Here is a 16,618-nt window from a genome sequence, read left to right as displayed (position 1 = left end):
TGAAGTCTCCGGGTCATATAAAAAGTAGCTGCTAAATTTTGGATGTATGGTTCTCACAGCTCACCCTCCCTTGCCTCATCAGCTTCAGCTTCTTGTGCTCCTTTTCTTTTCAGCTTATGGGTGACATTAGCCATTGTTTCATTTTCTGACTTCTCTACAATCAGGTGGGCTCCTGTAATTCTTACTCAACATGTCTTTTTTTGAGCTAATTTACACAAACATGCTCTTTAGTCTCATCCTGTTTTCAAAGTGTTGAAAGGAAATAATCCACTAAAAAGATTTTTTTTTTATGCTTAAAATAACTGTTTCTTCTTCATATCCTGCATTAACCTTTGGGATGTAGCCTATTTGCTGTTACCCTGTCTCTTCTCTCCCCATTTTCTAGTCTCTTGTTAATCCTTTCTAGTGAAAGAATCTTGTTTCCTTTCTGTCTCATCTGATGCTAAAATCAATCAAAAACATCTCCTAGCAGCTAAATAATGGAGAACAGACTGTGTAGCACTGTGGGAAAAAGATGTGTTGCAGATAGCTGCCTAGGATGGCCCTCACTCCACCTGGAGATAGTACAAGGCTTAGGAAATTGTTTAAAGTTTCTAGCTATTTATGTTTGGTTTTGAATCCTAAATGGGGAGGTCCTTGTTCTACCACTACTACGCATTGACTGCCACAGGACACTAACAAGTTACAATGGAACCAGAGAGAGCAGAGGATGGTGTTGCCCAGAACACATAGTGCTTGATCAATATTGCCTGCAGGCTGGTGCAGCCTGGGGACCACGCATTATCTGCATGGAAAGCTGGAATGAGAGGCTTTAATCTAAAACAGTCATATGCCAAATGCTTCTTCATGTATTTATACGCGCTTAAAATAGATCTGTTGCTGTGTTAATGTGAGTCATGAGTAAAATGATTTAAACAATCAATAGCTTGGTTTTATAACTGGAAAAAATACAGCCAGGCACAAATGTAATTCTACACAATTTAAAAACAATGGTAGTAACCTAAACAGCAAAATTTCCTAGGTGTTTAATATAAACAAGAATGTAATATTGAGATTAAAAATACATATATTCTTTATTTGGCTACGTGCTGTACAGTGCAGTCTATAATAATGTGTTCTTATTAGTATAGCAGGAGGTGTCTGAAGTTGTATGCTTACTGTGCCGTTTCTTTTCCTCGTGCCAAAATGAATGTTACACTGCAGGTGCAGTGTAGCATTACTCAGGGTGGCAGTCAGTCCTGCATAGGTGCAGAGAATTATTACAGTGCTGAATATCTTGAGTTTTTAGGTCACTGTCTGTTGAAGAATTGGCCTTTTGAGTGATTTTAAGAATTCCTCCTCCTCAATAAGATTGTTCTAAGACATCTTCAGTGCTATTGGCAGATTATCTGCTTTCTGCAGCAGGGCCACTGTAGTGCTTGTCAGACACCTGGTTTCTTAATATCCAGCTAAAAGTATAAAACTCTGATTTTACAAGAAGTAAATGTTTCTAGGCTTTTTGGTGTTGGGGAGGGAGGGTGGTTTTTTTGTTCGTTTAGTTGTTTGTTTTTAAATGTAATGGTCAGGTAGTTTCGTGAGTGTTTAGCAGTGATGTTACTTTAATCACACAGAGTCACATTCTGATTGTAGTTCGCATTCTGACCACCGAATCAGTCCAGAAGTGTTATTCCTTTCTCATTCAGTAAACAATAGGGGTAGTTATGCAAGAAAATTAGCAATTCATCCACTTCAAAGACACTGCCAACATAGCAGGGTTTTTTACTCTCGTGTACGTACATTTCTTAGGTGGTAATAATGGTGCATAAATATCAGTCCTTGCAGAACATAGTGCAGAAGTCTTTCCAAAGTATATATTTTTCTGTCAGAGTGTTGGAATAAGTGAGATGAGACATCGTTTCCTGAGAAGGTATTTGAGGTTTAGAAAATCTGATATGTGGGAGTGAGCATTTCCAGTGAAGTTCCTAGGATGGCCCTTTCTAAAGTGACACAAAAGAAACAGAAGAAACTTCTCTTACACAAACTTATTGGTGATTTCTATGTCTGGTTGCTGTGTGGTACTGCTTTTCTGTGAATCTGTCACAGGAGGTCTTCTCAGACTTGTGCCAAGAACACTAAATACCTTTCTAATGCGATGTTAATATTCTTTAGGGTACATAATGTAGTGAAACAGGGGAACATAGACAGATTAAGGGCATTAACGTAGTAATTTAATAACTTCCATTTAAAATAAAATCAGCATGTGGCTCGTGTTACTGTTAGACTTTTTAATTATAAACCTGCTGTGCCTCCAAATTTTTATGTATTTTCTCACTTATAAATGCATTTCTTAGTGTTGCAAACTTTCTGGTTATCCCTGTCATCCAGTGGTGTCTGGAAGCTAGAGTCCCATTGTATAGCAGGTGCCATGCAAGCTTCTTGGATCCTGGAAGGTGTGCACATATAGCTCAGTTGGTTTATTTGCATTAATCTAAGCCTCAGGCACCTAATTTAGTTGCTTTGATTCATCCTTCTGACGTGTCGATTTTCCCATATATGAGTACTTTGGAGATTTTAGTCTTCTAAAATTCATCCTCTTGATACATGACTAAGTTGGTGTATAGTGACAATGCTCTTCTCCATATGAGCTCACACTTAAGCAAGGGAAAATGTTTTGTGGAGCTATTGTATATCAGCAAAGACAAATGACAATCTTGGCAACTGTGGTAGCTCTGCAAGGTGTGGTGATGGATAGACTAGCTCTTAAGCTCCTGCTTTTGAGTATTGGGACACTAAGAATGGAGGGAAGACATAAGATCATTAACAAAGGTGTTTTTAAAAGTTTTCTGAAGGCTTTAGTGTGTGATTTGCAGGAACCCAATAGCTAGTTTCAGGTTAAAATGGGAGGGTGTGTGTATGCATAAAAAGCTGCATAAAGATTTTGCAATCACAGGTGTCAGAACATTGCTGTGAATAATATCCATTGGCTTACTCATGTTACTAGATACTCTTCTTACTGCTCTTAATTTCAGACCTGCTACACCTTTTTGTCTCTTCCCTCCCAAATGCCCATGTCCTTAGTTGAAGATGTGCAGATATGCAAAATCACTCCTTGAAGTAACAATAATAAAACAGTTTAAAGGAATTGGTTTTGTTTTATTAATGTCTCAGGTCCTAATTTGCCCTTGGGGTAAACTTCCCAGTCTGAGTGAGAGAAGTGGGTGCTAGGTATTTTTATTTCTCACTGGCAGGGAAGCATGCTGGTTAAGCAAAACTCACTGGACACCAGAGGTTGTCGTGTGAAGCTGATTGTTGCTGTCCTGCCTCTTTTCAGGTTCCTGCTGTATTCAGTACTTAGTGGGACACAGAAAATAGGAGTCATTGTCACTTAATGCTTTTTTTCAGGGTGTAACTTAATCTTTGTTTGTGTCTTTGATACCTGTGCTGTAGTTGCTGAATCCTACCTTGTTGTGTGTACAGCACATGCAGCAAACACAGAAATAGCTCGTTGATGCTCAATGTCATCTTCAAGAGTTTCATGAACTTCTGGTGGATGTGCATGCGCTATCAGTTGCTATTATCCGTGCCTTTTCTGTGCTCCACAGCCTCTGCAGTCATTGTCCCTCGCAGATTCCAAGCTGAAGACTGAGGTCACCATCATTATTAATGCTTTGGGCAGCAATACCTCTCTTACAAAAGTGGATATTAGTGGAAATGCCATGGGAGATATGGGAGCAAAGATGCTGGCAAAAGCCCTACAGATAAACACCAAGCTCAGGTAAGGGAAACATATTTGCACTAAAAGATATGATAGCTTAATAATAATGTTGTTGTTGGCATATTATCAAGCTGTTTCTCTTCAGGATCACTGGAAAAAGCCAAGCTATAATGTATCTATTTGGAAAGCTTCTCATCCCTTTTTCTTTAAAAAGGAAAGAAAAAAAAAAAAGATGGAAATTTTCTCTGCAAAAATATCTCCAGAACTGAAACTGGAGCAAAACTGCATCCAATTAGAAGGGTATTTTGTGGTTTAGGATTAGGTACAGAATTTGATTTGCTCATCCATTTCACAATTAGGGGAGAAAGATGTGGTTTTGACAGATAGTGCACAGGCACAATCCTTTCTTTTCCTTCTGTTTTCAAGGCAAAATCCAAACCCATTTTCATCCAATTTCAGCTCCAAAGAGACTTAAGTCTTCTTGCTCATAGTAGCCTACTTTTGAAGAGATGGTATCTTTCTGTTGTGATAAGGCAGCTGTAAATTTCGTGGAATCATAAGAATGATTACATTGCTATGAAGCTCTGGATGTCATCTAATCCAACCTCCTCAAAGCAGGGCCAGCTTTAAAGCTAGGTTGCTTAGAGCCTTATCCAGGCAGTCTTTGAAGATCTTCAAGTACAGAGATTCTCCAGCTTCTCTCGGGAACCTCTTCCAGTGCTTAGCCACCTTTTTCTACTCTCTCTTTTCTATTGGGGGCTTTCTCAGCAGAGAAAATTCTGATATTTGGATGGGAAATAAAAATAAAGTATTCTTTCTCTAATGTAGTATCAGTTTGTAGGAGAATTAAGAGCTTGTGGAATTCAGAAAGGGTTAGTATCATGGGCCATCCCTTCCTTTCCCTCTCCCCCCACCTTTAGCACTGATGGACCTTGGCATCACTTCCCTGCATCTTCATCCACCTGACAACTTCAATGTTTTTTTAGCAAATGGCTGGCACTGATGACTACAGAGTATCACATTTTTTCTATCCAGTATGTGATTAGCAAATGGTAAACCTTCAATCAACATGTATGTTGTTGGGAACCTCTAAATATGTCACCATCATCAGGAAAATCAATACTCACTCCTCCTCTTGTCAGACTGTGCAGATGAACCTTCCACGGTGTATTGTCTGTGTGAAGAGACCACCGTGTGCTTGGCCTCCAGGAGTTTGCTCCCTGCAGGATAAGAAATTCTCCAGAACAGTCCTGGCTGTTTTGCTCAGATGCAGAGATACTGGCATTGCCTTGCTATCCCCAGACTGAATAGTGAAAATGTTAAGGAAATGCTGGAGAAGTGCCTAAGGTTTGTTCAATGTATGAACCCGAAATAGCCACCAGTACCTGAAGAAATAAAGCCTTAAAGGCGTTCAGGATGGCAGACTGAAATGTGCCACAGCACACTGAATGTTACAGCTGTATTCTGTGGTAGGATTACTAACTGAATAATGCGATGGTAACTGGCTGTGCTTAAAATATTATAAAATTATGTCCTGGTAGAAATGTAAGTACTTTTTCAAATGACAGAAATATCCAATATCTGACCTTGGACATTTCTGATCTTTGGAAGGTAGGTGTAGAATCTACTTTCCTTTCTTCCTTAACTTTTTCTTTGCATTTTCAAAAAAAAAAACAAAGGAATTGTTCTGCAATAGCAGAAGGGTGTTACTACCCGTGAAATCCTGCAGCTACTTTTTTTTTTTTGAACACCAGAACTCTTTGTTTATGTCTTTCTTTTTTAAGAACAGCTACAAGTAGCGCTCTTGCATGAGCAAGAATTATCTGCATGACTGTCTCTTCTGACTACTAATGAGATCTTTGAACATGTGTTCACAAATTGTCAGGCAGTCTGCCTGAGTGGTCTAAACTGGGGGAGGAGGGGGAAGACTTTATCACTCCTATCACAGATTTTTGTATTCAAAAGAGCTGCAATTCGTGCACCTAACCTAATGGTATATACTGGCAGCTAGTTATGTTCCATGAGGAATCATAGGAGCTGTGCAACGAGCTGGTACAGGATTAAATGTAAAATAGCCTGAAAATTTTGACCTGCAGTCAGCATGATTTTTTTTAATATTTTTTTTCTGCAACTTTGGTGATACAGCCTGTATGGAACAGAGATTGATCACATACTCTAATTTTCTTGGTTTTCAGTATGCCCTGCAGAGCAGACAGTTGAACTTTGTTTTGATGCCGTTCCTGGAAAAAGCTGAAATTTTATCTCCAAATCTTTCTATTAACTGTGTTTTAGAAAAGTTATATTTAGATAGTAATAATGGAAAATAAAGTACAGGGTCCCCTTGGACGAAACGGGAACTCAATTTTGTAATATTTTTGTCCCTCACTTCAGTCATTCTAAGCTTTTAGCGTATGAGACTTTTTTTAAAAATGTTGCCAGCGCTATGCAGTTTTTGACATACAACTCTGTGTTATTTCAATATGCAGTGTTTCAGTATAGATTTATTTGGCTCATCTGTTGTTATTGTTTAATTTGTTTTCTTCCTCTCAGAACTGTAATATGGGACAAGAATAACATCACTGCACAGGGCTTCCAGGACATAGCTGTGGCACTGGAAAAGTAAGTCCTCAAGCAACTGAATGACTGATGAAGAAAGAGGTCAAACACTTAGATCCTGAGTGATCTGAGCAGCTGCAGTTTTCACTGCAGCCAGTGTGATTTGACGATACTGAATGCTCTCAATTTTTGAGCATCAGCGTGTTTAATCTACAGGCAGACATGACTTCACATCTTTCAAAAGGATGAGAAGAGGCTCAGTGGCTCTTTCGTGCGTACACTGCTGTCAGCATTAAGACCGTTGAGTTCTGCTGTTGATGTTAAAATTTAGCATTTGAGAATATTTTCCCCTTTTCTTCATTCTCTTGTGTTGGTAACATGCAGAAATTCTATTCTTGTCAATGAATGAAGCTGTCTATAATAACAGAAAATTACTGAAGCATGCCTTTGTGGTCTGACTTTCTTTTTCTTTCCCCCAGCAAGTCGAAACTAGTAGTGATGATCTCAGAAAATGCAGTTGTTCATTGTAGTCTCCGTGGTCTGGGTCCTCTTGCTTCCCTGAGCTCTCTCGCAGTTGCAGCAGTTAGCAGTGATAGATGCTAAATGACTTTCATCTCTCTGTCTCATCACATTTCTTTATATGTGATTATTACTTTTCTGAAGAGGGAAAAATTACAGATTTAAATTAAGCAGCAGTTGCAGTTGTTTCACGTCATTAAATCCCTCAGACATGAACAAAGGGTCTCTTTAGAAGGTGAAGCTAATATGCCATTGCTAGTTTCTAGACAAAATGTCTCGCAAAACTGTGTAAGTACTATCGGGAGCGTCTTAACCCTCGGAGGGGTCATAGCTCTATAGAGCTTATAAAGTTACTTGGTTTATGAAACTGCTGTAGTTAATATACTTCGTTTCAAAATGAATTCAGTTGCACTGGTAGGGAAAATTATATAAATGATGTATAATTAAACAAATCATCTTGGAGTGATTCCATTGATAGTAGTGAATAAGAATTTGCAAAGGTTATTTGTCAGCTTGCAGACATTTCCAGAGAGCAATAGCATGTACATTTATGAGAAAGTCTGATAGAAAAGAATATATGCTTATTTTCTGGTTAGCATCAACTTTACTTTTCTGTTCTGAAGTGCTTGGATAAGTAAATAAAAAAGAAGGGAGACATCCTAAGGCAAAAGCAAATAATCTAAGCAGTAAAAGAAATGTTACCGATAATTCTCTGACATTACACGTTGTTGAGATGATGCCTCATTTATTTAGCTTGTAAGATGAGGTCATTTTATGTCTCTGCCAACATTTAAAAATCATTAAAATCATTGATAATATCATAACCTAAGTCACAAGAAACAAAGGTTTAATCTTGCAAGAGAAGGACTGTCAATGTTGGCTGAAAACAATTAGCCTTTAAGCAATCCATCTCAAAGACATATTCAGAACATCCTATACCATATGCTTCCTAAAAATACACGAAACCAGCAATATTCTGTAGGAAAGAACTGTTGCTCAAGATGCAGTGAAATATACTGAAGATGCTTGGGGGTGTGTTGTGTCTGTTTTGGTTTTTGTTCTTAACAAAAATAGTCATATACTAAACCACAAAAGAGAAGAAAACTAGGCTTCCAGAGTATGAGGCTGAGGACTGGGAGGGATTCTAACAAACTTTTAACCAGATTGAAGTAATCTGAACGTGTGTTTTTTTTCCTCCCTGCCAGCTTTTCTTCATCATCTTAAAGTTGTTTGAAAACAGTATTCCTGTAAGGGAATTTTAAGAGCTTGGCCATTAATAGATTTGCCACAAGGGTATCCCAGCCAGCTGACTTGAGCTGAGAGGGGTTTCTGTACAGTCCTCTAAAAGTGTCTGTTCAGGAGAGCAGTGTACATCCTGTTCAGCCTGGCCATTAAATATGGATTTGTATCTCAGTAATTTTGATATGGAAATGAGTATGTGCTTGTGGGCTTTGCAATCTAGAGCCTACTCTGTCATACAACTGGGTGATATCACCCCATATTTATTTCTGGGAGACTTTTGTTTGCATGGACTGACTGAAGAAGTAGTTCGGGCTCTAAAAGCTGATATGAAATGCTGGAATTTTGTAGAGAGCTAGAAATCCTTCCTTTTTCAGTGATACAAAATTCACATACCCAAGCCTGCAAAACAGATTATGTTATTCCCATAAAAAAAGAAAGGCAGTAAAATCATCATGCTGCAGCAGTGAATGTGCGTCACAAATGGAGCAGGAGTTACTACAGGAGAAGTAATGTGATGAAATGTAGGACTATTGTCACATATGCTGTATGTAAGGGAAGAAACAGGAATTTTTAAGACATTCTTTCCAGTCATTGAGTGCTTCCCTGAAATGTAACATTCTTTTTATATAGGTATTCTGCTGAGAGTATTAATGGAACTACTGAGTGTTAGGAAATTACTGGATTATTGAGTTGGTAGAGAAATGTGCTCCATTAAAAAGAGAGAAGTGGAGTCTTAAGGAAAAGAAGAATGGAACAATATTTGGGGAAACAGAAAAATGGAATGTGAAGATTGCTCTAATGATCAAAGTTGAAAGCAAGCTTTAAATTCTTGATATTTGTCCCTAAGAGCTGCTTCATTTTTAGATGCAGACAGGCTAGCATTCCAGAACAGTGCTGCTTGTCCAAAGGACCCATAATAGAGCCTTCTTTAGTGGTCTTTTAAAGTTCTACCTCTGTGACTGTGTGTCCATGAAGTCTCCTTGTCTTTAATTTCTGTGTGTGAGGGAGAGGGAGGGAGCACTAAGCTTTTGACTAAATTGAATTTAGCATATGATTACTAGCATGAGAGCTAACAATTATAGATTTCAATGAATATGATGTGTTAAATGTCAAACAGCTGCATAGATCCTTGGCAATCTACCTTTGTTTCTTTTTAAACAAATAAATGCACACCGCACCTGCCAGGTAGTATCAGGCAATTAGCAACTTGTGTAATTATTCTCTCTCTCTGACATTTCATTGTGGGTTAACCTGGCAGGCAGCTCAGCACCACACAGCCACTTGCTCACTCCCGCTGAGTGGGATGGGGGAGAGAATCAGAAAGGTAAAAGTGCAAGAACTCGTGGGCTGAGATAAAGCCAGCTTAATAGGTAAAGAAAAAGCCATGGGTGCAAGCAAAGCAAAATAGGGCAGCACGAGGAGGAGGAAAGAGGCCTTGGCTCTGTGTGAGCGCTGCTCTGCAGCAACTGAAGCAGCCCTGTGTTATCAACACTGTTTTCCTCACAAATCCAAAACGCAGCACCATACCAGCTACTACAAAGAAAATTAACTCTATCCCAACCAAAACCAGTACACATTGAAAATTAGTCTCCATATTGGCGGTCAGCCAGTTATTCTGTGTTTTGTATTACATGGGGACACACAGCAGTGTCTGTGTGGTAGATGCAGTTCTTTTGAAGGAGAAGACAACTAGAAAGAAAAGTTTTTTTGTGTTTGTTTGGTTTTTTGCTATGAATAAGGTGTTCACATTGGGGAAGAAAAGTAGAAGCCTTACGTAAGCACGCAAGGTAAAATGTTAAGTAGTATTGGTGAGGAATCAATGAGCTGGGCAGTTCAAAAGATCACTCTCCTTCAGAGAGTGATGTTTCATGTGGCTAAGCAAGTGGTGGGATAGGAGTTGAAAGAATATTGGAGCTAGTTAAGTAGTTAAGGTGTCTGCTGTTCAAGTTAGTGCATACAACGAGGGATGGGTCCTTTGAAGTCAATGGAATAGGCTCACTTGAAACTGTCATCTGTAAGGTGCTCAGAAATAGAGGCCTCTCAACATACTTAAGGAGCTCTGGATGAAATAGAAACAGACGGTTCGCAGGATGTTTGCAGACTGGTGAAGGAGAAGGAAAAGGTGTTTGCAAACAGTGAAGGCTAATTGAAAACAGGCAGAATAATTTCTTTTCCAGTTTTTAAGAACTGCTTGCTTTTTTTGTTCATATTTATTGAAATCTAAAAGTATATGGACATACCACTGCATATAACATTATAGGCTTAACCATGTCATGCTAGTCAAGTTATGTTCTCAGGGTTTAAACACAGTTTTGACTCAAGACAAAACCCTATCTGTATTCTTGTATTGCAGCAGATGGATGAAGCTATGGAAATATTTTGCAAACAAATAAGCAAAATACAGGGAGCAATTGTTTGCATAAAGCAGTGTGGAGATGCCACACTTGTTTTGCCAGCTTTTATTAAAAATTCAGCAAGTGTCTGCAATTTGTTGTAAACACAAGGAGCAATTAAATACTAGATTTTCAAAACTCAGTCTCTTGGTCACTGTCTTATCTATTACTGAATATTTCCATTTCGACTTAGATCTGATAGAATTGCTAGTAGGCACTGAGACATTCAGTTCTGTTTTGATATAGGAAAAAAATAATCCAACCTTGTGGGCAAAAGCACAGAGGACAGCGTGACCTTTAATTGGCAGCCGCTGGGCACTGGCCATTTAACTGTACTTTGTGCTTTTTTAAAATCTCTACTTCTATCTAGTGGCAAAGAATAAGCAGAAAAAAGGAGCATGCATGCCTCCAGATAGTCCACTTAAAAATATGAAAAATAATCTTAGTACCTTCTACAGCCAGGCTAGATGCATCTTCTGTTCCCCTCCTAGTTCATTCTTCATTAAGAGATGCAGTAATTAGGCTACGTTTTATTAATAAAAAACTTTATTTTTATTTTTCTTTAGGAATTATACTTTGAGATTCATGCCTATACCTATGAATGATGCTTCCCAAGCACTCAAAACAAACCCTGAGAAAACAGAAGAGGCACTGCAAAAGGTATTGCCTATACCACCCCCATATAGAAATAAAGCCAACCCCCACCCCCACCCCCAAAAAAAAAAAGTAATAATTTTAAGTGGCTGTGATTTCATGCTTGGCTGAATAAGAATTCTTGGCTAGTTTCATTGATTGTTTGATTTGCGTGGGCATATATGTAGTAATCAAGTGCTGCAAAGAAACGTAAATATTTTTATTCCAAAGTGCTTGAAGTGAAGGGGTGGTGGAATGCAATGGTGTATTATCAGAAAGTCATAACCAAACCGGTGCAAGCTAGACCTTTATTTCTGTACGTCTAAGTGTACATCTAAGGGAGAGTCAGAAACTGCCATATTTGTTACAGGTGTGCTTGTTCGTATTTCCACATGCATAGAATTAATGGTACGCATTTTTTCCTGTTGGGGCATAAGAAATGCAGTCAGCTCAGCACAAGACAAAGGATGCTCTTAAATTTGGGGGAGGATAAAAACATTTACTGCCTGTGTTTTATATTGTACGTATAAAATTCACACACTGCATTGCCATAAATGAACAACTGCACCAACATGTTCTTTTGGATGAAGGTGGTGTTGACAGTATGTGTAGCTGTTCCACTTGCATGGGCTGTACAACTCCCAGCTGAGTTTTAATACAGTAAATCTTGCAAGCTCCAAATGAGCCTCCTGCTCAATCAAAAAACATACAGTTCACAAGTCTTTAATGAGTAGCTTTACTTCAGCCAGGGTAGGGTCATAAAAACCTTATAAATAGTTCTCACAGACAGTTGTGATTAAAAAGCAAATGCCTATGATCCTTTTTAGAAAATAAATTGTCAGTAAAGTGATTCCCAAAGCGAAAAGTGCTGGTAGTTAGCCCCTTTTTCTTTGATGCATGAAAATTATCTAAATTCTGCTTTAAACAAATCTGGATCATGGGGGATGGTTATATGTCTTGCATCTTGTTTAATGTAATTATAAATAAGTTCATGTCTGGAATGATAGATGCATCTCTGAAAAATATCATAAATTCTATGTGTTAATTAGGCATTACGTAAAAAGAGCATTTTCTGTTGTTCATTTCAAAGTTGCTAATGCGTTCTGGACCTCAGTTTGTTTTAACTTGTGCTGCTTAAGCTTTGTTTATACAATATAAAGCAGTTTTCTCCAAAAAAAAAAAAAAAAAGACAAAGGTTTGTGGAGCGGTGCTGTGAAAACTGCCAGTTCCCCCAGGCAGGAACACCTGCCCGCACTAGCTGAACTGTGGAGGCCACTGTAGGGACGCCTGAACTGACCACCTGGCATCTCAGGAGGGTCCACAAACTTCAGCACACCACAGCTTGAATACAACAAGAGTGCTCCTGACCCTGGTCCACCACCAGATAGCCATAGTAGCTAACCTCCCCAGCTCTAGTATCTCCACAATGTTCTTTACTTACAGTGTGGAGGAGCTGCATAAGCCTTGTAGTACTGCTGAAGGCCTAACGGGGGCACGGTCAGACTGCCCCAGTCCTTGCTGCCGATGCAGGTTAAGAGGTTCCTGTCAGCCCCTGGTAGTCTCTGCCTCACGACCTGCTGGCTACCACATCCGTCCTTTTCCCTTTTCTTCCTCTCACACCAGGTCCATCATCGGAGATGGACCTGAAACAGTTTACTAGTTGGGTTTTAGACTTGACTGATATTGACAGAACCAGGTTAGGCGGTTACTCCATGTTCCATTAAGCTGGCTGACAGTAGGTGGTGACTGCTGGTGACAGTTGTGGTGGGCTGGGGACAGTGGCTGTGGGTAGAAATCACTTTTCCCTGAACAGCACTGATTGACTGGTTAGCCCTAAGTAACTTTTGAACTGTGTTTTCTGGATCAGTTAGGCACTTCTAGGTAATGTGTCTTCTCTCGAGTCCATAGTGTTGTTTAAACCTGCCTCTTTGCAGTGGGCCAAAAGAATCTAAGACCATCATCTGTCTTGTGTCACCGTGGTCTCTACAGCAACACTTGAAGGATAGATTCCCTTTAGATATTTCTCAAATCTGGATCTACTCCTTTTGTCGACATGGCGTACTAAATTGTTCAAAAGAGATGACTAACTGAGAAAGCACTGGCAAAAGCATAGTGTTTAACAAAGTTTCACCACTGAGTGAGTGAATATTTGCGAACGTGATTATCCAGCATTGAGACACATAGAATAAGGTTTGCAGATAACAAACAAAATTATACTGAAGCAATCGTTACTGTTAGTCCCCATTTCTGATACAGCATGGACGAACTGCATAAACCCTGCATTACTGTTGAAGGCCTAATAAGGGACACAGCATGAAAGCAAATTACAATCCAGAGTCAAATCAGTTTCCTAATCTGGCTTTGTTTTTTAGATAGAAAACTACTTGCTTCGTAATCACGAGACCAGAAAGTACCTACAAGAGCAAGCGTACCGGTTGCAGCAAGGCATTGTCACTAGTACCACTCAGCAGGTGAGCACCTCATTCCTTGTTGGTACTTCTCTCATTTTAAGATCTGTTTGGGGGACAGAATTCTCTTGCTCTTCCTTCAGAGTAGCTTAAAGCAGAACGTGCTTTGCAGATGATATTTGGTTGCTCAAAAAAATAATAATGATCAATGATAATATTTTTGGAAAAGGTATGTCTTCTGCATAGTAGCTTGGTACTGTGTACAGAAAGACCCAGGCTATCTCTGAGTAAACTACTGTTGGAACCAGGAATAGTTCAGTTCATTTGTGCTCAGGAGTCTGACCTTCAGCAGGCTTTCATTGTTGTGGCAAGTATCATCATAAGGCTCTGCCACTTCTGGTGCCTGAGTTAGATCCAGTGTCTCTGCATAGCACTGAGCTACCATGTATATATGCCCGTTGATACCACCAGAACAAATAGGCTTAGAGAGCATGTTGTCCTTAGACCTTCAAAATTTCAGGTATCATGGGAAGATTTACTTAGATGAAGCGAAGGAAAGTGGAAGTCTTCTGTGCTCTTTATATTGTGGACAAATGAAAGGCTTCCTGTCTAACACAGCCCTAAATACTGCTCAAAGTTGGGAAACTTTTTTGGTTTGTCAACAAACCACATCACTACCTAAGCACCTCCCAAGCACTCCCAAGCACCAAGTGGTAAGACAAGAGGAAATGGCCTTAAGTTTTTCCAGGGGAGGTTTAGGTTGGCTATTAGGAAGAATTCCTTCACTGAAAGGGTTGTGAAGTATTGGAACAGACTGCCCAGGGAAGTAGTTGAGTCACCATCCCTGGAGGTCTTCAAAAAATGCGTAGATGTAGAGCTTGGGGACATGGTTTAAGGGTGGATTTGGCAGTGCTGGGTTAAATGTTGGGCTGACTAGATGATCTTAGAGGTCTTTTCCAACCTAAATGATTCTATGATTCTTTGATTCTAAGTTTGCTGAAGTGCAACACGTTCTTTTTGTATGTGTGTGGGGTTTTTTTTCTCTCTTTTTTTTTTCCCTTTTGGTAGTCCTCTTGAGAGGACTGAGAGAGTTTTCTGCGGTAACTCGCCATTCTCTCCATTCTAGTACATTTTTTGCCAGTACTCCTCAGGACTTTTCTTCAGCTCCAGTACACTTCTAAAGCAAGGTGATGTAAACAGAATAAAACTTGTCACAACTTTTGTTTTAAATTTACTCGCGTGTTTGCACTAGTTGTGTTCCCATGCAAATGGAAGACTCCAGTATACTGGAGGAGGAAAAAATGAGAGCAGTGCTTGTTTTGCTCTTCAGCTGAGTCAAAAAAAATTCTCTGTGCTGTCTGCATTTTTTGAGAGGTGAATTTTAATTCAAAGTACCTTTTTCTACCTGCATCATTAAAAGTTAATGGGACAGAGTTTTATTACTACAGCCTGAAATTATATTGTAACCTCTCAGCAGAGAAAATGGTTCATGGAGACGTACTGGCAGTAAAAACTGCAAGAGCTGCATCACTTTATTTTATTTTAGTCATCTTTTTTGTTCCAATGTCATCTTTTTTCCTGTGTTAGTAATCTCCATATCAATTAAGTTTAGATCTTTCTATAACTTGGTGGATTTAGTTGTGCTTTTCTTTCAAGAACCACACACACAGCAGGTTTCAGTAAATGTAATTTATTATTGTTTCAAAAGTAGAGTAAAATTACTCATTTCTATATTAAATTGTGCTTGGTAGGGGTTGTTTTTTGCAAACAGTTTTAAAAGAGAGCTGGAAAAGATTCTGTAGTTACTATAGTGGAATTACATTATTATTCCCAGAGTATGTTGGGTTTTTTTTCAGTCCAGATGTCCCAGTGAGACCTTCCACTATCTAATAATTAATTAGCTTTTTGTACTTATACAAAAAAAACACCCAAAACTCTTTGAAGAGGAAGAGTCATGTGGAGCAGAAAAGGAGCATGCTGTGAAATTATTTCAGTTCTCATTGCTAATGATATAAGATGTTAGAACTCGAGGCTTTATATGATTATGAAGATGTGCACACAGATGTTGCTTCAAAATGTCAAATTGACAGTTTTGCTGAATACTATGTAGGCCAATAAAGACTTTTAATTAGTATATGTTCCTGCCCTGTATCTCTTATTCAAAACTGTCTATATATGTCAGCCAATCTATGGTCCTTCTTGTAAGGATACAGATAGAGCACCTGCCTTGTACTTGCAGCGTGTTGAAAGAAATATGATACCAATGCAGATGAAGTTCATTTTATCTCACTGTGAAAGATCTGATGGAAACTTCTGCTTTGGCAATTGTAGTTTCCCTTGAAACTAGGAATATTCACATTGTGAAAGAAATCCCTCAAAGCCTGCGCAACAGCATTTTGCTTAGATAGGAGAAATCTCCGCTGATGTTTGTTGAATGGATTGTGACAGAGCTTTCTTTTAGTGTTTGAACTTCTTAACAATTCACCAACCATCAAAGCTAAGGCTTAGATATAACAACAATTGCAGTATTAAACTTGCTCCGAAAAGCCAAACAAGACCTAAACTGGGTAACTTGTTGGTTATTTGCAGTTATCCTGGAGATAACCATGAGAGAAGTATGCCAAGGAATACTTTTTTTTTTTTAATGGCAAAGTTTTATTTATTTTTCTACTGTTCAGGTGTGTTTATAAGAGATATGATGCTTTCTTTCTTTCAGTAGCATTGATGTACCTCTGGGCAATGATCATGAATTTCCAGATCATTATATTGTCACTGCAAATCTCATCATGATAGTATTGATTTGCTACCTGGACTGAATTCAGTTTGCGTTTCAGCAGCGTTCTGATGTTTTTATCTTTCCTATTTCTTTTGTTCAAGTAGATGATTGACAGAATATGTGTTAAAGTGCAAGATCATCTCAACTCTTTAAGAAACTGTGGTGTGGATGCTGTACAGGAAGATGTCAAATCTGCAGAAAGGCTTATGCGAGATGCTAAGAACTCCAAAACAGTAAGCTTTTCTTAGCATACTGGTAATACTGAATGCTGTTCAATGTGTGCTTTGCAGCCTTTTCTTTTCAGGAGGTTATAGTAACAGTGTGTCATGAAAGAGTATTTTCTTTAGATGATCAGCTTTAGATGGTATTTAAAGTAACAAAATAATTCTAATTTATA

General features: G+C 38.8%; 1 protein-coding gene across 6 annotated transcripts in view; it reads left to right on the top strand.

Moving 5' to 3' along the window:
* The window catches only part of CARMIL1 (capping protein regulator and myosin 1 linker 1), a 186,694-nt gene that overhangs the window by 120,269 nt on the left and 49,807 nt on the right, over positions 1–16,618 (top strand). For all 6 annotated transcript variants that reach the window (XM_066992704.1, XM_066992702.1, XM_066992706.1 and 3 more), the window contains 5 exons: positions 3,582–3,754; positions 6,245–6,313; positions 10,971–11,064; positions 13,410–13,508; positions 16,326–16,454. In XM_066992704.1, the coding sequence (XP_066848805.1) occupies positions 3,582–3,754; positions 6,245–6,313; positions 10,971–11,064; positions 13,410–13,508; positions 16,326–16,454 (564 nt within the window). The remainder of the gene's footprint in view (positions 1–3,581; positions 3,755–6,244; positions 6,314–10,970; positions 11,065–13,409; positions 13,509–16,325; positions 16,455–16,618) is intronic.

This window comes from Anser cygnoides, chromosome 2 (assembly GCF_040182565.1).
Source record: "Anser cygnoides isolate HZ-2024a breed goose chromosome 2, Taihu_goose_T2T_genome, whole genome shotgun sequence".
NCBI classification, from domain to species: domain Eukaryota; kingdom Metazoa; phylum Chordata; class Aves; order Anseriformes; family Anatidae; genus Anser; species Anser cygnoides.
The sequence above is the reverse complement of the archived record's forward strand: the minus strand, read 5'-3'. Positions and strand labels throughout refer to the sequence as shown.